Source organism: Camponotus floridanus, unplaced genomic scaffold (genome assembly GCF_003227725.1).
Source record: "Camponotus floridanus strain SB8 unplaced genomic scaffold, Cflo_v7.5 scaffold243, whole genome shotgun sequence".
Taxonomy (NCBI): domain Eukaryota; kingdom Metazoa; phylum Arthropoda; class Insecta; order Hymenoptera; family Formicidae; genus Camponotus; species Camponotus floridanus.
The window spans coordinates 99,321-124,351 of NW_020229374.1; the positions used below are offsets into that span (position 1 = coordinate 99,321).

Below are 25,031 nucleotides of genomic sequence, written 5' to 3' on the forward strand. Positions count from 1 at the left end.
GTAGAAAAAGAACAAAAGAAGTATCTAACCAGTTTAATTTATATATAAATCAAACGATAAAGTATTTTCAAAATCTCTACTTATAAATATTTCTAAGTTTAATTTTTATCCTATATTATATCTTCTTATATACTTTTCGTTTAAATAAGAATAGTTATATCAAATAATTTTTATTTTTATTCCATGACACTTTTCACACACATACACACACACACACACATATTTTCTTTTATTTTTATTATTTTTATTTGCTTTAATCTAATTAATTTATTTTAAATATTAATACATGAATGTGTATAAATGATAATGTATTTTAATCATGTTAGGTTAGGTTAATGTTTGTTTATTTATGAATGAGATTATTCACGCATGCATTATATTAGTTTATCTATTCAAATTTATGATTTGATGACTTTTGTTTTTTCTGTAAATATCGTTACGTAAAAATTCTAATAATGGCATGTGATGCTTAAATTGCATGCATATTGCATATTATATGTGTAGTAATGCGGAAAAATATGTTTTCCTCGCTGGATGAAGATATACAGATAAGACAGAAAATTATAATAATATATAGAATATTATAATGCATTTATTAATATCGAGCGAGTTATTTTTAAGAATATATCTTTCTCGAGCCTCGAATGCATTTATTAAAGTTTTTTACAATTTTCTCAATAAAAAATAACTGCGAATTATTGAATATATATTCTTAAGAATAACTCGCTTAATATAAATATTAAAAATCATTTATATAAGTGCAAATGTATTCTTAAAATTTCATAAACATGATCTGACACAACTGATCTTAAATAATCTTTTTTATAATTTTTTTAATCACAAAGTAAGCGTATAAGTAATATGTACATATGTATATTTGTGCATATTTGTATATGTATATTTATAATATGTATATTTGTATACGAATTGATATTGAAAAGCTTAAATGGTCAGTAGAGATTGTAATAAGTGATTATAGAATTAGAAATGCAAAAAAGGACATCGAAATTATAAATAAACTACGATTATTTAATATAAAGATTTTTAGAATAAAACAATCATTATTACTTTTAATAAGAATTTATTCGTCATATACAGAAATCGCGATATATTTTAATTAATTTCTCATTCTATTTGACTAAATTCCTATTTCTATCTTCTATTATCGTCTTCACTAATAAAAAAAATGAAAATCGTTATAAGATTGAATAAATTAGATTGCAAAATTATAATTATTTGAATACAAATAATCGATCTATCGTCAATTTTCTTTTATCATGATTCTTATTTGCGCACAGATTTCTGTAGTTTGTGACCAGAAATCAAATCTTGATGCTGTTTTTCTGCAAGTGCATGCTAACGGCCGAGCGCCGCGAAAAGCAGTATCGTCTATGCCGGTCTAGTGAGGGTAGCAAAGAGGGTACTGTCGCGTAAAAAAAGAATATATGTGTATATATATACATTAACATAAAATATTGTTTAAAATTATACATAATATATAAAATAATATAATAAAATTATATATATGTATATATATATATTATATAAAATATAAAATAATATAATAAATTATTATAGTTTCTTTTTCTACGCGACGGTGTCCTCTTTGCTTTTCCGGCGCTCGGCCGCTAGCATGCAGTGGAAAAAACGGCACCAAAATCCGGACTCAAATTGTGATGCGCGTCCATCCGCCCCGAAAATCTTAACGAGGCGCGAGTCGAGCTGCCGCGCTAGATAGGATTGCAAGAGTCATATCGAGATCTCCGGAGAGACGAACTGTTATTATTATTTCGCGTTCTTAATTGTTATTTTTTTATGTTATATTCATTTCGTACATTGGGCAACTCAGCATATCGAGAAGAGGACAAAGAGGAATCTTTCACGACAACCGAAGCGGCGCTTCCATTCCAGCCACAGATTCGAATGCGGAGATAGCGCCCGAGGATATTCGAGTTAGGATAGCGCAAAATCATGGGTAGCTTTCGCTCCAGCAAAAGGAGGAAGAACATCCCTAAAAACGGCTGTCTAGACCCGAGATTACAGGGCCAGGCCGGCGCTACCCTCCGAGGTCGGAGACAAAAGATCGGCTGAAGAAGATCGTCGATAAAGAGTCCCCTAATTTAGAAAATTTAAATTATCGGGGCCGTTACAATCTCCGAGACGGCGTTGTCGCAGGGCGTCGCGAAATCTATTATGTAACGGTGCGATTGGTCGCCTGCGCGCAGGATTGACACTGTTATCGATCCTGAATCGCGAGATCCAGGGAGACACTGTGGTGCGGGCGCTCATCCCAAGTGGTTGTGTTGTCGCTATAGTTTTGTCGTTGCGTGTGAGTTTCGCAGAAACTGAGAGGACGGAGCCGAAGATCATCCCATTCCAAAACAAGAAGCAAGCATATCAGTGAGGTTGCCTATCTTTAATTTATGTGCCATGCCAATTTATGTGTACGCGATTCTGTCCGTTATCCCACCGTTCTATCACCGTCTCTCTGTCGCGCTTATTATACACAGTAAAGAATTTTGTGTTAAATTTAACATATTTCACATGTCCCAATTTATCCACTCTAATTTTAATGTTAATTTAACAGAAGGCAAGTATGTAAATAAATAACACAAGTAATATGTTTAAAAATTAACACAAAAGTGTAACACTTAAACTTTATCTGGAAATAAAGTTTATGTTAAATTAACATATTTATAATATTAAATTTAATTAATAGAAAGTGTTATTCTTACATTTTTATGATAAATAACACAAGAGATATGTCGATTTAACATATGGAAACTGTTATAGAGAGAAAAATAACACAACTTATCTGTTCATTTTAACATATAACATATTTCATCAAAAAATCGTGCATTTACATATTAATTGTGTTATTTTAACTGTTAGAAACAGTGATTATTAAGGGACGACACCACTGTAACTGCCTATTTTCGACTGCTTTCTTTGATATTTTTTTTTTGAGAAAGGAATAAAATATATGGTTAAAAGAACTTTTAGGCTTTATTAGACATATATTGAAGTACGTAAAAAAATTTTTTATTTGTTAAAAAAATACAAAATAGCGGCGCATGAGTCGCTACATCACTACTGGTTTTCAGCCAACTCTCTCCGCGGCACGCAGTAGAATTGTCGTAAATTTGATCTTGGAACAAAAAGTGAAATATTTTCGTTAATTATATTAGTTTTAGCAGTCAAGTACGAAGGGAAATAAAAAAAGATTTTAAAAAAAATAGAGATGAGTTTGAATAAAAAGTTCGATTTTTCGACCATAATTTTCGTATAAAAAGTGATATATTTTTTACAATTTTCAATTAATCGAAAAAAGCGCTCGTACTTGACTGTTAAATCGATCTAAGAAGCTACAGTTAAAATTTCAAGTCGATCGGATGAAAATTGTTTGAGTTCTGCTGCGTGCCGATTTCAAAAACATGGTTTTGAGAAAAACGCGTTTAAAGTTTTCGGTACCAATAAATATAATATAATATAAATAAACTTAAGAAATTCTTTATGTATCTTTAATCAGCGATTCCAGCTCCGTACAGTTGCTCTTCCACGTTGAGATCAGCCTCGTTTTCTTCTCTCCGAGCTGCCAAATTAGCTCTTCGAGCATCTTTTGCCTGATCCGACATCGATCGCTCTGCCTTGGCGATTCGGATTGCGTCACTTTCCATGCAGAAATTATAGCAGTTGGGCCCGATTTTCATGCCTATTACTTCCAAAACTTTGGCAAGAGACATAAGGCCTTCGTTAAATGTCAATGTGGCTATATCAATTCCAACATCGAGCAATAATTTTTCGGAGCGATCGTCCACATGACTTTATTGAAGCACTCGTTCGTATTTTGCGTATATCCGCCTAAGCAGCGCTGAAGAAGTTCGTCTCTGCTTAAATCATTATAAATAGGCTTGATTGCCTCGTATACTTCATTACGCATAACCGGATTATGATTGTATTTTGCTAAATCATTAGCAGTTTTAGCACGTTGCCAAGAGCACCATGACTCTGAGCCGGCTGGGCAGTCGCGTAATGCTTCTTAGAGCCTTTACTTGGTCTATACAGTTTACCCAGCGTTTTTTGTGTTAAATTTTTAACATACTCTTATGTTAATATGACATATTATCGTTGCGTTGTTTTGACATTTCTGCGTTGAGTTAATATTCACCGTTTCTAAGAGTTAAAACAACACAATTAATACGTAAATGCATGAATTTTTCATGAAATATGTTATATGTTAAAATATACAGATGAGTTGTGTTATTTTTCTCTCTATAACAGTTTAATATGTTAGATGGACATATCTCTTCTGTTATTTATCATAAAAATGTAAGAATAACATTTTCTTTTAATTAAATTTAACATTATAAATATGTTAATTTAACATAAACTCTATTTCCAGATAAAGTTTAAGTGTTGCACTTTTGTGTTAATTTTTAAACATATTACTTATGTTATTTATTTACATACTTGTCTTCTGTTAAATTAACATTAAAATTAGAGTGGATAAATTGGGACATGTGAAATATGTTAAATTTAACACAAAATTTTTTTACTGTGTATGTAAGCGTGTCGCGATGCGCAAAAATACGAGACTGCTGAATTTCGAAAGATTCGCGTATGTTAGGAGCGTTATATCAAGAAGTAAAGGAAGTGTGGCGTAAACGGCGTCCGACGGCTATTGATTATCGATCGCATTGACTCGTCGCAAACGAGTTATCACGTTTTCGTAAATTAATTAATTATTCTCGCTCGATTATTAGGTATTCTTTCGAACTGATTGGTATCGATTTGAATATCGAGACTAAAAATTAGAGCGAGTAGAAGTGCGTTTGCGGGAAAAGTCCCGTAAAATAAGACGACGATTCGACTGTCAAAGTATCGTTACATATTTCGATGCGCCATTCGGCCTCGCTAAGTCTGGCCATAAAAAAGGGATAGAAATATCAGGAATGTTACAGCATTTCCTTAGGTTTTCGGTATCGCGTGAATATTCGATCTTTCTAATTTTCATGTTTTGCGAATTGCGATAGATTGTATTGTAATTATGATCACCGCTGTCGAATTATTATTTGTTATATCGTTGCTTCAAATATTCTCTAATTTATGTTACTATTATTTTTCTTTAAATTGTTTCTTTTTCTATTTTATTTTCTTTTTTTTTATTGAATAAATTTGTTATATTGTATTTTTTTATACTAAGTTCGCGCAATTCGAGTGTCGACCTTTTGTGAACGTTAGATTTTGTCGTGATGGTCGAATTTTTGGATTTTCGTAAAGCCTCGTGTAAATTCATTATAATATTTTCCGTAGACCCACTACTGTTAGACAAGCTAGTCGGCTTGTGGCTAATAAAGCAAGCGTTTGTCGCGTTATTTTGGCGTTTAGCGAATTGATACGTGACAGACCGAATCTGGCGCCCAATTTCGAGATTTCGATACGGCCTTCGCTTCGCCGCGGCTCGCGTAATAATACATCTTCCATCTCTGTTCCTCCGAGCGCGAGTATTTTTTTTGTTATTTGTGTTTTTGACGACGTTTGAACACTCAGGATTGTAAAAATATTACGTCGCACAGTGGATCGAACTACGTAAAAATGCGGACATAAGCTCAAAAAATTTTTTTTTTATATCCAGTTTTTAATTGCAAATTTGATTACTTCAAATATCATAGAAATTGTATATAATCCTCATTTTGAAATATATTGTTACAATCGGTGCGTAAAATGACTTGGAACATTACGAGTTTCATGATTCTGTTTCCATCAATTTAGTTGTCTATTTTCAAGGCAATATAGTTTTCTCTACTTACTGTATTAATATACTAATTTTTATACATCGAATGGACTATTCTTTTACTTGAAAAAAGTCCATATCCGAATAAAAAAATAATATAATTTAAGGTTTGATAACCAATTTTATTATATTTCAAAGAAAATTCCGATAACTAAATTATAAAATAACTTTTTAAAAAAATCTTATAATATCTTAAACTTTGAATTGTCAGATTTGATTAAAGGGGTGTCCTACTTCATGAAATGACATGTTTTAGCTGCTCCTATCTGCTACCTTGAGAGATATATTGCAAAAAGAGAGAGGGCACCTCGAGAAAATCTAAAAAAAAAATGTAACAGACGCGGATAATACTATTGACTACTTTTGTTCTTATTAAATTAATGAATGACCTGATGTTATGTGAAAATTTAAATCCATCAACTTCATATTAAAATCAATGAACTTAGTATTGTCGATGTCTTCAGATAAAAGTCGAATTCATTCATGAAAATCCAGAAATTAAAAAAAAACAAATGAAAGAACACAAAAAGAAACAACAAAACTATTACTCACAAAATGTGATAATATTGTTGTAAATTACGAAATGTTGTTTACCATGGTTGATTGGTAAAATGTGTGTAGCTTTATAAGATATAAGTATTATCATGTTCCATATGTTATCTTTGAGGAAAAATCTTCTGAGATAAATGATATCAACAAAGTACTTCATAAGACTATTGATGTCAATGCATATAGTTACGGAATTTCTTCACGGAAGTCTTCACGCAAGACCGTGCAATCTTCTTGCGTAATATATTGGTTACCAGTAATGTTGGCGCGGTATTTATATAAATTTTTAAAAATTGTTGTTTAATACAATATTGCATACAACAATTATTTAAATTGGTTAGGTATATACTTCATAATTGTGTGTGCATAATTATTTCGCTCTAGTTGTATTTAATTGTTATATCATTCTTACAAATGTGATGTCCGCTCTTTCCTATGTTTCAATCCACTGTGCGTCGCAAGCTTTTGCATGAAAATTATGAGTTGCAATGTAATACGGTGATTTGAAAATAATGTAACAATATACATTTCGCGTGAAATTGTATAACAATACGAACACTATAAATATCATACTGCAAAGCGAATTTGTGTGGTTTCCTATATGTTTTACCGCGTAGTAAAATACATTTTCTTTTTTTGTTTGTCGTGATCACAAATTTTGCAATATATGATCAATTTCAGCTATGAATGAATCAAAGTCTGAGATCCAATCCTTCTACAAAAACAAGACCATCTTCATTACTGGTGCTTCTGGTTTTATGGGCAAGGTCCTCATAGAAAAGTTGCTATACAGCTGTTCAGATCTCAATAAAATCTATATCTTAATGCGAGACAAGAAGGGTCATAGTTGCGACAATCGACTTGAAGATATGTTCAAATTACCTGTAAGATATTGTGTGACTCATATTATCTTTGTTATCCTTAATGACAAGATAATGTTGCTATATATTTTGGATAATTATTTACTTTAGGGGCGCAATCTCTGATGACCTTGAGATTGACATATATGTCAAGGTCACTGTCCTGAGTAACATTCAAAAGATTTTAGCCGTCGCTCGTTGTTTATTAAAAAGTATTAAAAAGAAAAAAAATATGAATAAAAAAACTTCACAATTTTATGAATAAAAAAACTTCACAATTTTAATGCTTTTTATCTCTGAAAATATTGATTTGAGAAAAAAAATGTTGTGCGTACACATACATTTGTGATATATTTTAATTGCATTAAATTATATTAAATTCTATATAAATTTAAATTTATATAAATTTAATTGTATTAAATGTATTTAAAATTATTATTTTTTCATATAACAGCTAAAATAGTAGGTTTATGAAAAAAATGCATATAACCTTTTTTATAAAGTTTTTTAGCGGCTTTATTTTTTGCTTAAAATTTTTTTTCTCAAATCAATATTTTCGGAGATAAAAGGTATCAAATTTGTGAATTTTTTTGTTAATAACTTTTTAATAAACAACGAGCGACGACTAAAACCTTCTGAAGATTAGGTCTCAGAAGAGTGACTACTATAACATATGTCAAGGTCAATGTCATCAGAAGTTGCTCCCCTAAAGTAAATAAGTACCATTATGTAAGATATATTGTGTAAATCATATTATATTTTTTATTTTTAATGATAATATAATGTTGCTATATATTCTGAAATATTCTTGTCTTATAAGAATCATATCATATGTTTGTACATTTGTATTTTCCATTTAGATCTTATTAATTTTTTTTATTTGATACAACTAATTTTTATATTAAATTGTTAATTGTTAATTGATTCTTATCAAGATTTACAATTAACTCTTTCGTACCTACCTCCAGCTTTTCGAAAAAGATGCTTTTCATGTAAAGATAATTTTATAGATTTTTGGGGGTACTATATCAAATTTATCATCAAAATTTGAATTCAAAATGGCAGATTTAAAGTAGCGACCATGAAAAGTTTAAATATCAATATATTTAAAATATAAGCTTGCATTTTTTTTTTAAATATACAGAGTGTCCCATTTTATTCTTATCTGTCAAATATCTCGATATTACTTAGAGTTAGAAAAAAATGTTTCAGACAAAAGTTGTATGGCTTGAAGGTAGTCATAAGATGGAGTCATTGGTTTGACCTCAAAAAGTCGTTGAAGATCACGTCACCTTCAATTTTTTAAACGGAACTGCTTACTTTTTATTACATATTCTTACAGCTTATCTCGAGAGCTTTCCAAAACATTATAAGTACTTTCCGAGTTATGAGGCTTGAAATCATTTTTTAATTTTACATAAACCGTAAAATATTTTGTAAAATATTCATTTTTCGATTATCTTACCTTAATACTTTTATGTACAAAATAATGAGACAAATCAATTGGTGTAAAGAAAACACATAGTTGTTTCGAAGAAAAAATATGTAATTTGCAATTAACAATTACATATTTTTTTCTTAAAAATAATTATTTTGTTGTTGAAACGTTATTGAAAAAAATAAGTTGTCAACGCGGAGATAGTCTTCTTCCGTCGACGAACTTCCCGCCGACAAAATAACGGGTGACGAATACATCCGCAGGGACGCAACTCTACCTACATATAGATACATACATATAAATAAATATATATATATATATATATATATATATATATATATATTTATATGTATGTATCTATATGTATGTATATATAATAAATATATAATAATAAATAAATATATAATAAATTAAGGTAAAATAATCGAAAAATGAATATTTCACTAGATATTTTATGATTTATGTAGAATTAAGAAATTATTCAAGCCTCATAACTTGAAAAATACTCAACAAAAAAATATTTTATTATAGTGTTTTGGAAAGCTCTCGAGGTCAGCTACAAGAATATGTAATAAAAAATAGGGAGTGCCATTTAAAAAAATTGAGGTGACCTTCACGTGACCTTCAAATGACTCTTCAAGGTCAAACCAATGATACCATCTTATGGCCCCCTCGAAACCAAACAACTTTTGTCTGAAACATTTTTCTCTCCTGGGTTTGGTTTTCGAGTTATTTGGCCGCCTAAGTTAAAATGGGTCACCCTGTATATATCCGCATGCTTTCTAACAGAAATATAAGCATTGAAAGTTGATATGAATATGTAAAACATTTTCTATTAGTCTGTCATTGTTTACATTTTTATCAACTTGATATTGTTTACGTTTTCTGTCGATCTGATTTTGTTTGCATTTTCAGTTAGTTTAGTATCGTTTACACTTTCGATCAGTCTGGTATCGTTTATATCTTCTGTCAATCTGGTATTACAAATTAAATTAAATGTCTTTCTTTTCTTTTCTAAATGTCTTTCTTTTTTTAAATATTCAACTTTCAATACTTGTATTTCTGTTAGGAAGCATTTGCGAACATGTTTATTAGACTTTTTTTTACTTTAAATGGCATCAGCAACACATCCTTAAAGTATGGACCTTCAGTCATGGGACAGCCTGTAAATATATATATATATATAATTATTACGAAAACTATACTAATTTCTATTTACGAATAAGAATCAGTATTGCATTGATCTTCAATAAAAACGCTTATTTTTTTGGTACTTTATCTTATATCTCACTATTTATAGTCAATGGAAGAAAATTTCACTATAAAATCAGTGATCGCTATATAATTAGTTCGTTTACCATTACGGTGCGCTATTTTTCTCGTACTTAAGTTTTAATCATGAGAATTATATAAAGCTTGCAAAGGATTAAATACATAAAATTAAAAGTATTACTTCGATTTAATATCTGATGCAATCTCAATAGAGGAAATTCCGATATTAAATCGATTTTAAATGTCGGACAAATAAATGTCCAGCTAATAAACAAAAATGATTCGTTCATGATATATTTAAGTAAAATAAATCGTTATCTGTTTAAGATGCACGTTCAATATGCATGTAAATATAAATAAAATTTTTAATTTTTTACGAAGTAGATAAATTATAATCTAATATTATTGAATAAACAGTCAATATTATACTGATACTTTCCATAAAATAATAACTTATAACTGCAGTGATCAGTGATTCTATTTAATGTTTTCACTGATAATATACTGATTCACTTTTAAAGAGTGTGTATAAATGCATTATTTTATTAATTCCATAAGAAAACAAATGTTTAAGAAATAAAAGAAAAAAGTAAAAGAGGAAAACGTTTTTAAACATTTTTTTAATTAAAAAAGAAACATATCTCTTAACGTTTTTCAAGTGAATATTTTAATTATTTAATTATTTATAATATTTTAACTATTATATATTTCATAATATTTTAACTATTTTCTAATTAATTAGAAACGTTTTCAAGAGTCGGTTATGAAACGTTTCAAAGAAGCATTGTTTTTGAAGCGAATACATATGTGCTCTAACAGGGATATGTTTCTCTTTCTCTTTCTCTCTCCCTCTCTCCTTCGCGTTTTAAACCTTTTATCATAATTTATTATATATACAAATTATAACATTTTACATAATTTGTTAAATTAATTTAATAGTACTTCAAAATATTATAAGATTTCAAAAAATTAATGATATTATTATATTATTTGACTTATGATGTGAATCAAACATACAAACAAAAATTTATTATTAAGTTTTAAATATAAATAGATTTAATATTAATTAAGGTTATTCAACTAAAATGTTTTTAAACAATGAATGGTAATATATGCACGAGATTAACAAATAGAACTGATATTTTTATGCAGTTGTTTCAAAGAATACGAACTGAGCAGCCTCAAGTTTTGAAAAAAGTGATACCATTTAATGGTGACATATGTTCGGACAACTTGGGCCTTACTGATGAAGAACGTGAGCAACTAATAAATGAAGTAAACATAATATTTCATTGCGCCGCGAGTCTTCGAATGAATGCAAAATTGAAAGATGCCGTCGAAATGAACATGGTGAGATATTAGCTTCCATAAAGAAATTTAAATCTAATCAATTTAAGTCAATTATCAATCTAGTCGATTTAAACAATTGAATTTATATTTTCTATAACGTGTTATTAGTTGTTTGCATTGGATGCAAAGTTCTTGATTACAGTATAATTATTTTTAAACTTTGTTTGCTCACGCGATAGATTTTTATATAAAAATGTAGATAAAGATATTTATTTATAGAAAGACTTATATGTGTGTATGCGTGTTAAAACAACATAAAAATTAGTGATAGGACCCCGCACGAGCCTTATGGAAAAGTGGTTTTAGTAAAATTGTCTAAAAGTTGGATATGTTTTAGTTTATGACCTCCTGATCAAAAATTCTAATGGGCATGATCTTTAAACATTATTTTTCGTTACAGACATTCAAAACGGACAATTAGATTCGCTAAAGATGTATTCGAAAATACATGTGGAATTGTGTTGATATATACGCAGGTATACATGAACTCTATGTGTGTATATGTATATACAGAGCATCCCGTTTTAATTGTACACCTTTATTAACATTGTAGAAAGTGATCGGATGGAATTCAACTTTGTTTTTTTAAATTAAATTCCTCATTTTTTATAGCACAACTCCTCGTATTTATTATAGCACATCTCGAAAGCTTTCCAAAATACATTAAAGTATTTTTTTGTTAAGTACTTTTCGAATTATTTTTTCATCCGACCATTTTCTGCGATGTTAATCGAAATACAATTGAAACGCCACATCCTGTATATGCATATACACCCACATAGACTGTATGTATATACGCGCGAATATATCAACATATTTCCACATGTAATATCGAACACATCTCCAGCGTGAATTTAATTGTTCCTTTTAAATGTCTGTAATGAAAAATTTGTCCAAGAAGTCATAAATTAAAGCATATCCAACTTTCAGACAATTTCACTGAAACCACTTTTCTATAAGATTTGAGCGGAATCCTTTATAAATAATGAGACATAGTATATTTTTTAGACTTAATTTTGCATATTATAATATTCTTAATGATTTATAAGACATAAGACTTATTTTTCCAGAATGGTACAAAAAGGATACTAAACTTGGGAAAAGAAATGAAGCATCTGCAAGCTTTTATACATCTAAGCACAGCCTTCTGTCACGTTGATCAAAAGGAAGTAGGCGAGCGTATATATGACACCTCTAATAACCCTGAGGATATCATGAGACTCGTTCAATGCTTAGATGAAGATACTATCGATCTTATTACGCCAAAGTAATTAAAAATTGGTTTTAATAATTAACGACATCTTAAAATCGATTTTAATAATTAACAACATTCAGCATACAGATATTTAAAATCGATTTTAATAATTAACAACATTCAGTATAAGCGTGACTCGCGCAAATATATTTTATTTAGTCTTATTAATAATATATTCTATAATTATAATTTTTTTCAACTATTTATAATTTTTTTCAACTATTTATAATTTTTTTCAACTATTTATAATTTTTTTAATATTTAAAATTTAAAATATTTAAGTATTTAAAAATTAAAATTTAAATAAAGGAAAATTAATCAATTGATACAGTGGTTTTAAAGATAAAATCTAAATGAAATATAATTGATATAATTTAGGCAAAAAGAAAACCACAAATTATGGATGTAATATGCAAAAAAGAAACAAATTGTTAGAATTATTAAAATAAATTATCAGTTACAAATGTACGCGCAAACGTTTCGATCTGTTTCAGATGCTTCTCAATGCTGACATAATAGAAATTACAAAGGATATAAATACAAGTGTAAAAGGTCGCTCGCAAATAATAACGTTCGCAGAATTTGAATCTAAATACAAAGACAAAATTCGAATTAATAAAAAAAGTCGGCGCAAATAAAATATTCGTCAGTGTAGCGGAAATTACAATAATAAAATCGAAATACATGGTAGAGAAAATTAAATTTGTAACGTTTGGATGGAAAAATATAGATGTGGAAATGCCCACATGTCGACATGTTACTCAGGTATATACACAGAGATCGCAACTGTGTAGGAAAGAAAGCGTTGAAAAACAATGGCATGCGAGTAAAGGACAGAGATACCGCACGCTATCCACACTTTGTATAAAGCCAAAAAGATTCCTAATTTTGCAAATTAATAAATCCAAAGCCAAATAAACCTGGACCTGAAAAATAAAATTGAGCAGAGCAACACGCGTTTATGCAATACATATCACATTAAAAAGAAAAAATAAAAAATAAAAGAGAAGAGAAAAATTAATGTGAGAAAGCGATAATTGAGGCAAATTAATAAATGCAGCTTATTAAGAAAAATTACATACAAGCAGTAGAGAAGCCCGTTAAATAAACGACAGAAAAAATGAAGGAAAGAGAGCAATTACACTGATCAATTATAAGAAGCATGTAACTCATCTAAGACAATGAGACGTACTGAGCTGCGCGATATTGTAGCGCCTCGGCTTACGATGACGGTGGGAGGGGAGGGGGGAAGGAAATTCAGGAACGGATAATGTATGAGAATAGTAATTTGAAATTGTAGAAAATAAAAGATGATTTACGACCGAAAAGATTTAATAATTGGAAGGTAACTTTTGTCGAATTTTTCTGTGTCATTTTGAACATTCAAGCCATTGTCCTGTCGTGTAATGTGAATCATTTCTGAAATAATCCTCCTAAGAAACGAAGGATCTTAATCCAAAATTTTGACGTTATTCCATGAAAATTCGTGTCCCTCCAGTCTATGATGGGACAAGACTGATAGATATTTCGTAGGTCGATCAATGTTCAATCGATGCTCGCGGACGCGAGTCGAAAGTTGCCTGCTAGTCTGCCCCACGTAAGAAGGAAGCAATTATTGCAACAAATTTTGTATACAACATTAGAATGTTTATCTATCGGTAATGGATCCTTATGCGTTTTTATGAAACGATTCAGCTTGTTTAACACGACGTAAGCAAGAGATTTATCTAGTTTGGCAGCAATTTCTTTAAAATGCTCGGAAATACCTTTTATGTATGGAATCACAAAGAACGAATAAGAAGGAGAAGGGGAAGGATGGGAAGTGGGAGAGGAAGGGAACGTCATATTGCTATGAATAAGAGACTTAATTCTGTTCGTGATTATGGAAAAAATGAAATTTGTAGGATAACCATTATCGGAAAGTATCTCAAAAATGAGTTTGAAATTCTTCTCATGACATCGGGGATGCGACAATTTAAAAATTTTGTCAGTGAGCCCAATAATTACGCTCTTTTTGTGTGCAATAGGATGTTGCGAAAAGAAATTTAAAAATCTTCCAGAAAAAGTGGGTTTCATATACCAATCAAATTCAATGTGATTGTTGTTAATAATAATTGTTACATCTAAAAAATTAAGTTGATTATGATTGGCGATTTCCATAGTGAATTTGAGTCTCTCATGAAAATAATTGAAAACTGTCATAATGAGATCAAGAAAGGAGGAAGGCGCGATCAAAGCAATGTCATCCACATATCTAAAATAGAACGGAAGATGGAAGGGAAGCTGTGAAATGGCTCTATCCTCCAAATCCTGCAAGACCAAGTCAGCACAGATAGGGGAAAGAACGGAGCCCATGGGAGTTTCGAATATTTATCTGTAAATAATCCCATTAAATCTGAAAAAAGTAGAATTTAAAACGAGCTTAAGTCCAATGGCAAATTCAAAAAATGGAATCTTAATTTTGTTCTTGATCAAATGCCAACGTTTAGCAATACTGCCAACAATCAAGTCCGTAGGAATGTTAGTAAATAAGGATACAACATCAAGAGAAATGAGTTTAAAATGGTCTTCTACATAAAGATTATTAATTTAGAAAGATTATTATTAAAATTTAAAATATTTAAATATTTAAAAATTATTGTAATAATTATATAAATTAATAAACTATATATAAATATAATAAATATAAAAATATAATAAACTAAAAATATAAATATAAATATAATAAATATAAAAATATAATAAATTAACTATATATTGATGAAGGAATATTAAAAAACAGTATTAGTAATATGTAAATATAATGCTTATAACTAATGTTTATATGTTTAATGAAATGAATTACATACATTAATTTAATTAAATTAAGTTATTTCTCTCTCTTAATTGTGCATAGGAAAATATATAAGATTTTATCGTGTTTATCTTTGCAATTCTTTTAGATTAATACAGCCGCACCCAAATACTTATACATATTCGAAACATCTGGCTGAAAAGTTGGTAGCCAATGAATTTCCTGAACTGCCTTGTTGTATTGCTAGACCATCGATCGGTAATTATTGATATATCATATTAATTATAAAAAGATTATAAAATATAATATCTCAGCGGGTACTGTGTATAGACAAAAAAGAATATAAAAATTAATGAATCTCGTCGCAGTGTTCCCTTCTTACAAGGAACCGTTACCAGGATGGGTCGACAATTTAAATGGACCTATAGGATTACTTGTCGCTGGAGGTAAGGGTGTTATCAGATCGATACATGGCAACGGCAATCTTAATATCGAAATTATACCAGTTGATCTTGCAATTAACGATTTAATAATAATTGCATACAAAATAGCCACTAGCCTGAGAAAGTAAGTTTTCATTTTGTTCAAACTTTTCTTCTGCAATAGTAAAATATATTACAATTTAAATTAAAGTGACATTTAATCATCTAATATTATGCTCGTAATATAAACAAATCTTTTTGTCACTAGTGCTCCTTAAAACATTTTTGATATCAAAATTATATAATGTTTTAAATTGTTATAAAGTATCCTAAATTAAAGTATCGTAAATTGTTAATGTATCTCATCTTTTTTTAAATTTTAAACTTTTCTTAAATTTATTGTTGTGATTTATTAAAAATAAATTTATTACAATTTTTAAATTATGTAATATTATGCAATAGAGAGAAATGTTCGGAAGCTTTTCATATATTCTTTAATTGAATTGCATTCTTTAACTATTTTATATTTGCACAATTGTCTTTCATTTATAAATAAAGAAAGAAATATTAATTTTTTTGTGTTTGATTTATCATTTTTAGTTCGAAAAGTATACTCGTAGTCAATATGACATCGCAAATCGATACAATGCGTATCACATGGAGCGAGATATGGAAAAAAGGTAAACAATTTATTCATGAATATCCTTTCGAGAAACAAGTTTGGTATCCAGGAGGCGACTTACATAGCAATAAATTTGAGCATAATATTATTGTCTTATTTTTCCAAATCATACCTGCATACTTCATCGACTTTCTGATGCTAATATTTCGACAAAGAAGATTGTAAGTTTCTCATGTTTTAATATTTTTAGACATTATGTATTTTTTATTCAAATTCTCATTTTATCTGTTGATATTATATATTTTTTATTTATTTTTATCTGTTGACATTTTTTTGCTTTTTTACATGTAATTACATAATATGTATTATGTAAATGTATAAATTTCCTTAACTATTATCTTTTCTTGTTATTCTTACAAACAGTATAGTCAGAATCCAGAAACGAATTTTAGACAATCTCGCAATATTACAATATTTCATCGAACGACAATGGATATTTTATAATAAAAATATAATTACTTTATGCGACGATCTAACACCATTAGATAAAAAAATATTTCCAACTATGATTTATAATTTCGATGAAATGGAATACTTTAAGCATTTAGTCCTTGGCATACGGCAATATTGCATGAAAGAAGATTTATCTACTTTGCCGAAAGCCCGTCGGCGTCAAAAAATGTGAGTATACTTTACATAAATTTATTAAATTTGGCGATATTCGTACAATCAAACAATATCATTACCATACTAATAATTGTTAAAATTTGACACTTCTCAGACTTTTCATACACAGGATTACCGCGTGTTGGCGCTGTAGATCACTGAAATATATCTATACTGGAAGAGGCACTGGCTTTGTTTGCCGTAGACGGAAAGCGTGCCTGCGATAGATAGATGTTTGGGGATTGCTATCTCGTTTTTTCCGGCGCTGCGTCTGCGCAGAACGAAACAAGTCACATGATGTACAGGCGAAATCGAAAGTTTAGTTTTTTGCTTGGCTTATTGAGGTAACGGTGGCAATGTGGCATGTTCTGAAACATTTTATTTTAATCAATTCGAAAAAAGACATTAATGTCAAATTCTTGATGTTTGAAATAGATTTTGTGTTTCAATAAGTTAATATATCTCTATATAGTTCTCGGTTCTCGAACCGTTACAGTGACGTCCTTCCTAACCTTCCTTATGATACAAACACTCTTGGACCTGACTGTACAACAAAGACAGGTAGCCCCTAAATCTTCCCTCTCTCTCGGCACGCTTTCTGCAGCTCAGTGCCTCTTCCAGTATGTATATATTTCAGTGCTGTAGATTGATAACTTTTTTAGTATTCTGTTACCTAACTATCAAGAGACACGGTAGTGTCTTGAAGTCGAGTCATCATCACTCAGGCGCAAGACACACCGTATTCGCTTTACGCGAATGGCTAAGTTGCGAGTAATGCATATTATCGGTTCTCAATAATCGCTGAATCGATCAAATTCTTATTAGGTTCAATCAATTGCTTGGGTTCGATTTATACAGGGTGTCCGTCGATTTTCGACCAAAATGAAATAAATAAGTAGATTGGCTCGAATTAAGAAGGAATGACCTGTATTGTGTTGGGATTGTCGCAATAATTAACGAAATATTAAATAAAAAAGATCGGCCAATCTGCGTGAGTAAAAGCGCGCGGCGACGAGAGTCGTCCCACCGTAATCCGATACTACGAGCGCGGCGAAGCGGTGGGCGGGTCGCTCTCCGAGACATGATGGTGGTTTGCGATATATCGCAATACCGCGCCGAAAAATGACCCGTCCCCCCTTTTCGTGGCGAGAAAATGATGCGCTATCATTTCCACACCACCTTGCGGTAGATAGCATGGTGCGCTTTTTTTATAGTGGTTTCCCCCATAGGCCTATTCCACTCTTAATTTAAAAATTATTCAAAATGCCATTTACTATACGCTGAATATATCGTAAATGTAAAAAATTAATGGACAGTACCTTTACAAAAATTGATTCGTGGTCGAAAATCCCTCGATAAAATGTATTGCACACGTTGATAATGTGATACGATGATAAAATTCTTCAAGAATCCTTTCTTCATCTCGTACACGAAGACGCACTGCTGGACCGGTTATCCCGATATTATGCACGACACTCAGTTTCACATAATTATTGCACAACACGTAAAATTGTACGGCCACTTGGTTTTGGTGCACGCCCGAGAAATGATTCCATGTAAATTGCGGCCGCACGATAAGTATTTTCTCCCGCTAGTCCGTATGCCACAATCATATCCGTATATTCCTGCAGAGTACACTTCATTTTCTCTGTTAATTTACTATGCAAACACAAGATTTTTATTAAAACGTCTTAGCTCTCGCACGCTGTTACCAGACTGCGTACGCCAGCAGCACGCACTACAGCTGACAGCTGAGCGGACTGTGAGTGTAATCATAGTGCGCAGGCGTCGAACTCACACGTACGCTTACACTCGCATGTCCGCTCAGCTGTCAGCTGTAGTTGCGTACTGCTGGCGTACGCAATCTGGTAACAGCGTGCGAGAGCTAAGACGTTTTAATAAAAATCTTGTGTTTGCGTAGTAAATTAACAGAGAAAATGAAGTGTACTCTGCAGGAATATACGGATATGATTGTGACATACGGACTAGCGGTAGAAAATACTTATCGTGCGGCCGCAATTTACATGGAATCATTTCTCGGGCGTGCACGAAAACCAAGTGGCCGTACAATTTTACGTGTTGTGCAATAATTATGTGAAACTGAGTGTCGTGCATAATATCGGGATAACCGGTCCAGCAGTGCGTCTTCGTGTACGAGATGAAGAAAGGATTCTTGAAGAATTTTATCATCGTATCACATTATCAACGTGTGCAATACATTTTATCGAGGGATTTTCGACCACGAATCAATTTTTGTAAAGGTACTATCCATTAATTTTTTACATTTACGATATATTCAGCGTATAGTAAATGGCATTTTGAATAATTTTTAAATTGAGAGTGGAATAGGCCTATGGGGGAAACCACTATAAAAAAAGCGCACCATGCTATCTACCGCAAGGTGGTGTGGAAATGATAGCGCATCATTTTCTCGCCACGAAAAGGGGGGACGGGTCATTTTTCGGCGCGGTATTGCGATATATCGCAAACCACTATCATGTCTCGGAGAGCGACCCGCCCACCGCTTCGCCGCGCTCGTAGTATCGGATTACGGTGGGACGACTCTCGTCGCCGCGCGCTTTTACTCGCAGATTGGCCGATCTTTTTTATTTAATATTTCGTTAATTATTGCGACAATCCCAACACAATACAGGTCATTCCTTCTTAATTCGAGCCAATCTACTTATTTATTTCATTTTGGTCGAAAATCGACGGACACCCTGTATAAGGAAAGTGTCTTTATTTTTGCTCTATATGCTCTATAAGCAGAATTATAACGATGCAAAGTCTCAATGTGAAACTTTTTGATTAAGAAACGTCACCGTCGTGGCTAGCTACATTCTTTACATATTTTTCTTGTACGGGTCGCACGTTTGACGAAAGAGGCGCTGTGTTCTCGTGACGACGAGAGATGTATAATTTTTTTATCATGCGAGAAATTACCGACTGTAATTGGAATGAATTGATCGGTACATAATATACTTTCCGATTCACGCATGATGCGCATGAAGTGACAGAAAATGTATAGTTTATGTTACGCATATTATTATACATTTTCTGTCACTTTATGCGCATCATGTGTGAATCGGAAAGTATCTATAAATGTCAATTATTTGAATCGACCATGCATATCGAATGTAATACTTATCCAAATAATTGCTACCTATGTATCGATTAATTTATTGCAATTGCAATCACCCAGGTAGCAAGCACACGTCATTTTGATGTTTCAAATCATTCACTGATTATTCTTGACGTCACGAATTGACGTTTTTAAGACGTAAAAGTGACGATCTAATGTCACAGATTCCTGACATCATGACATGTACCGCATTTTGACGTCTTTCTCTTAGCATAATAATATATTTAATAATGTTGTCGAATAAAGGACTCTCTAAAAGTGAATCAGTGTATTATGACTGAAAAACAGTAAATAATCACTGATTACAGTAATTATTATATAAGTAACAGCGCTGTAAATCAGTAATATTTTATAGAAAGAATCAGTTAATAATTTTGACTATTTCAGTAATATCTCAGTAATATTCCTTTCGTTATTGCCAGTAATATTAAACTTTTCAATTCATCTCTCTATTTCATAAATATAATATAATAAATATAAAAATATAATATGTAATAAATATAAATATAAATAAATAAATATATAAATATAAATATATATAAATATATATATATATATATATATATATATATATATATTTAAAGTCTGATCGCGAAATAAGTCATGTCATATAAAAAATTTTAAAAGATTTCTTTTATGGGATCGATGTCCTAACTAATGACATTCATAATAAAATAATAGTCACTTCATGACTGAAAAATGACGTCAAAATAATACAGCAAGACGTCAATATAAAGTCATGTAACAATAATCAGTCATTTTGACAACATATTACCAAAAATGACTAGTTTGGAACGTCAAAATGACGTGTGCTTGCTACCTGGATAGTAATCCCTCACATAAAAAAATTGATACACGAAAAACTCATCCTATATGCAGTCTCCTGCACTATTACACTATCTAGTAACATTAATAACAGATTTCTGAAGTTATTTAGAGACGATTTTTCTTCATTGAAAATGTCGAAGGTTTGTAACTAAACTTAAAATTAAAATTTTATTAAAATGAACTTCACCTGGAATTATAATAATTGAAGAATGTAGCTTTGTTAATATTTTAACTTTACGAAGTTTGCAAAAAGTATATTAAGTAGAGAAGATCGTCATATTTTAATGAAATGACGGGGCTGGTGGCAGATTCTTTGCTTATTTATTTGGATATTTAACATATTCTCAGAAATTACTTTTTTAAAAAGTATAAAAAAGTTAATCATGTGTAAGTATTAAATTGTAAAAAATTTTATGTTATTGTAAAAAACTGTTTTATGCACAAGACATAGTATTATTTAAACTACAAAAATGTTACATTAAACAAAGTTAATGTGCAAAATAGTAATTTCTTAATTGTCTACAAAAATTAGTGATATCCTAAAAAAATTACCTTTTCAAAAAAAGGTAAAAAAAAGAATTCGAGTCATCTCAGTAGTAAAACATTATTGTATAGAACTATTTTACAAAAAATTATTTTAATAAAAAATTGCTGTATTAAAAAAAATTGTGTAAAATAGTTGTCATAACTATCTACAAAATTTAATGATATATTTAAATAGAAAATTACGTCGAGAATAAAAGAGTGCGATTTTATTTTATGTTTATCAACAGTGTGTGTGTGTGTGTATGCGTGTGCGTGTGCGTGTGTGTGTGTGTGTGTGCGTGTGCGTGTGCGTGTGGTGTGTGTGTGTGTGCGTGTGTGTGTGTGTGTGTGTGTGGTGTGTGTGTGTGTGTGTGTGTGTGTGTGTGTGTGTGTGTGTGTGTGTGTGTGTGTGTGTGTGTGTGTGTGTGTGTGTGTGTGTGTTAGATGTGATTGACTGCTGATAAATAATTAGATGAAGAAAAATTATGTTTATATTTTCGTCGAAAGTTATTACATCTTTGTCGTAAAAGTCAGAATCCCGATTTCTTCAACGATGAACAGTTGATTCATGTAGTTCGTAATTTAAAAAATTTTAGAAAACTCCACGCTGCCAAATTTATTTGTATATTATTCAGCAGCGTCGAGTTTTTTAATAATTAAAATTTTTTAAATTACGAACTACATGAATCAACTGTTCATCCTTGAAGAAATCGGGATTCTGACTTTTACGACAAAGATGTAATAACTTCCGACGAAAATATAAACATAATTTTTCTTCATCTAATTATTTATCAGCAGTCAATCACATCTAACACACACACACACACACACACACACACACACACACACACACACACACACACACACACACACACACAGACAGACAGACAGACAGATACACACACACACACATTGTTGATAAACATAAAATGAAATCGCACTATTTTACTCTCGACGTAATTTTTTATTTAAATATATCATTAATTTTTGTAGATAGTTATGACAACTATTTTACACAATTTTTTTTAATACAGCAATTTTTTATTAAAATAATTTTTTGTAAAATAGTTCTATACAATAATGTTTTACTACTGAGATGACTCGACTTCTTTTTTTTACCTTTACATTGTATAACCTCAACTCACACTCATTGCTTACTGCATCGTAAACTTACTTTGTATTTTTAAATAATAAAAACTATCAAGAATAAAATCTGCTAAGTATTTTATAGAGATCTTCAAAACATGTACAATAAAATAAATGTTTCAATAAGTACAAGAGAGAAGTGGATATATAACATTTGATTATAAAATTTGCGGAATCTTTGTGTATTAACCCATTTACATCATTAGCGTATATAAACGCGCATGCCTTCCATTCTTCTCTTTATCTCGTTTATTTCTCTTAACCCCTCTTTTTCTCTCTTCCAATTGTCCTCCCTTTCATGAATCTCTGCTCTTATCATTTTTATTTCTTCCCTTATCTTTTCCTTCTGTTCCTTCATTTCCCTCTTCATCTCCCGCATTTCCTCCAACAATTCTCTAAACATAATCTTCACTCCCTCCTTCTTTACCGGCAATCTTTCTGTCAAATTACTTCTCTTGAAGATTATTTCCTCTTTCTTTCTTCTTCTCTCTTTTCTCTCCTCTCTTTCCCTCTTCACAAATTCTTCCATACTTCTCATGCTACTAATACTTGCACTCCTCTCTCTATCTGATATCCTTTCTCCTTTGCATGGCCATCCCGGCCTCCTCTTACTCTTCTTATCTTTTCCACCTTCCTCCATTCCTTTGTCTCTATCCTCTCTCGCTGCCTCTTTACTTCCACTACCTAATCTATATCGCTCGTTGCTGCTCCGTCACTGCGTTCGCCTATCTACACACCGTTAGTCTACGCCCAACCGACTCCACACAGCACTTTCTCTTATCTTTCTTCCTCTATCCCCTACACCTTCTCTTGCCTTTTTCACCTTCACACGCTCCTTCGTCTCCATTTCCTCTCCTTTCCTTCTCCTTCTTCCAACTAATATTCTCCAACCCATTTTTTCATCGCTTTAATAAATTCTCTCTCGCTACATGTGACATCAGCTATACAGGCTGAAATGAAAGTCCTAAAATATATTTTATATTTAAAATATATTTAAAATATATTTTTGTTAAAAATTTTTATGTTATCGTATTCTATAAAGCTTATTTATTTCAGGATGTACATTCTTCATATCACGACGATATTTTTATTTCACTTCGGTGTATTATATTTTATTTACAATAATTGTTGAAATGATAAGATTTTTCTTGGACTACGTTACTAAAAAAATAAAATCGCTAACGTTTATAGGCAGATTCATAAAGTATGTTTAAAAGTTTATTTGAAAAGCAAACGTTGTACTGCATTTTTGTTTATTGCACTATACGTAATTTGTGGAACGTGAAGATGAGAAGACGAGAAACTATAGTCCCTTGATCGTTCATTGCCCGACTTATCTCTCTCTGTCTTACGTATTTATATTTTTAAATTACTTACACTTATGCGCAAGGGATATGAATCGACTTGGGATATGAATTATAGAGTGAAAGCAAAATATACTATCTATCTACTAATAATCTACTAATTATTATCAGAATTACTATTAGAAATCTTCTTACGATTAATATATACTATTAATACTAGCTGTAATATGAAGACAAAGATTAGATTCTATATATATATATATATATATATATATATATATATATATATATTACGGACATTTACAAAAAGAAAAAAAAAGTAAACCTTACTAAAACATTTTTAATTCCTCAATAAAAATATAAATATAATATAAATGTTTCTAAGATACTTAAAATAAATATACAAGTTTTTATGAAATATATGTGTTATTCTTTTGATAAATGTATTATTATGTTATCCGAAATATATGTATTTACGGGAATAAAAGATATATATATATATATATATATATATATATTTTTTATATATAAATATGATACATTTGATAAAACATATGATAAAATATGTGGTGTGAAAGCTTTATTATGTTTCAAAACATTAACTCTTTGTCATGACAAGCTCCATTAAAATCTAACATATGATTTATCACGTGTGATTTATTACATTATTCATTTTATTTAAAACATATAAATAAAAACGTACATCACAGATAAATTTATCGTTTATTTTTCATTATACATTCTTCCCCATATGTATTTATAGAGGATATTTTTTAAATATTTTCCACAAAAACATTTACGGAATCAACTAACGGAAGAAATGATCAATAATTGAGTTGTGTTTCAAATCTTTTTGTATCAGGAATTAGATTAGAGTCCGATTAAAGTGGATTTTTTTTATCATGAAATATTTCGAAATCTCACAAGAGAGATGGCTAAGATATGTTCGTATTGAACATGACGCAATAAATGAATCTTTGCATCTTGTATATTAAGAATTTCCACGGATAAATGTATTTTTTTTTATCGTTCAAAGACTCGAATTAATTTCGCGTTCACTGCGT

The 25,031-nt window shown here is 30.5% G+C and overlaps 1 protein-coding gene across 3 annotated transcripts; it reads left to right on the plus strand.

The window, feature by feature from the left end:
- Window positions 1-2,267: 2,267 nt before the first annotated feature.
- Window positions 2,268-24,183, plus strand: LOC112638092 (putative fatty acyl-CoA reductase CG5065). 3 transcript variants are annotated; one of them, XM_025409139.1, is made up of 9 exons: window positions 2,268-2,405; window positions 7,025-7,227; window positions 11,066-11,263; window positions 12,334-12,530; window positions 15,461-15,570; window positions 15,681-15,879; window positions 16,335-16,577; window positions 16,780-17,037; window positions 23,720-24,183. In XM_025409139.1, exons 2-9 carry the CDS (start codon window positions 7,027-7,029, stop codon window positions 23,793-23,795), a joined length of 1,482 nt encoding a protein of 493 aa, XP_025264924.1. In that variant the 5' UTR covers window positions 2,268-2,405; window positions 7,025-7,026; the 3' UTR covers window positions 23,796-24,183. The 3 variants fall into 3 exon arrangements, with proteins under 3 accessions (XP_025264924.1, XP_025264922.1, XP_025264923.1); XM_025409137.1 differs by lacking the exon at window positions 23,720-24,183 and adding an exon at window positions 17,138-17,892; XM_025409138.1 differs by lacking the exon at window positions 23,720-24,183 and adding an exon at window positions 17,138-17,892 and having other exon boundaries at window positions 2,284-2,400.
- Window positions 24,184-25,031: the final 848 nt, after the last annotated feature.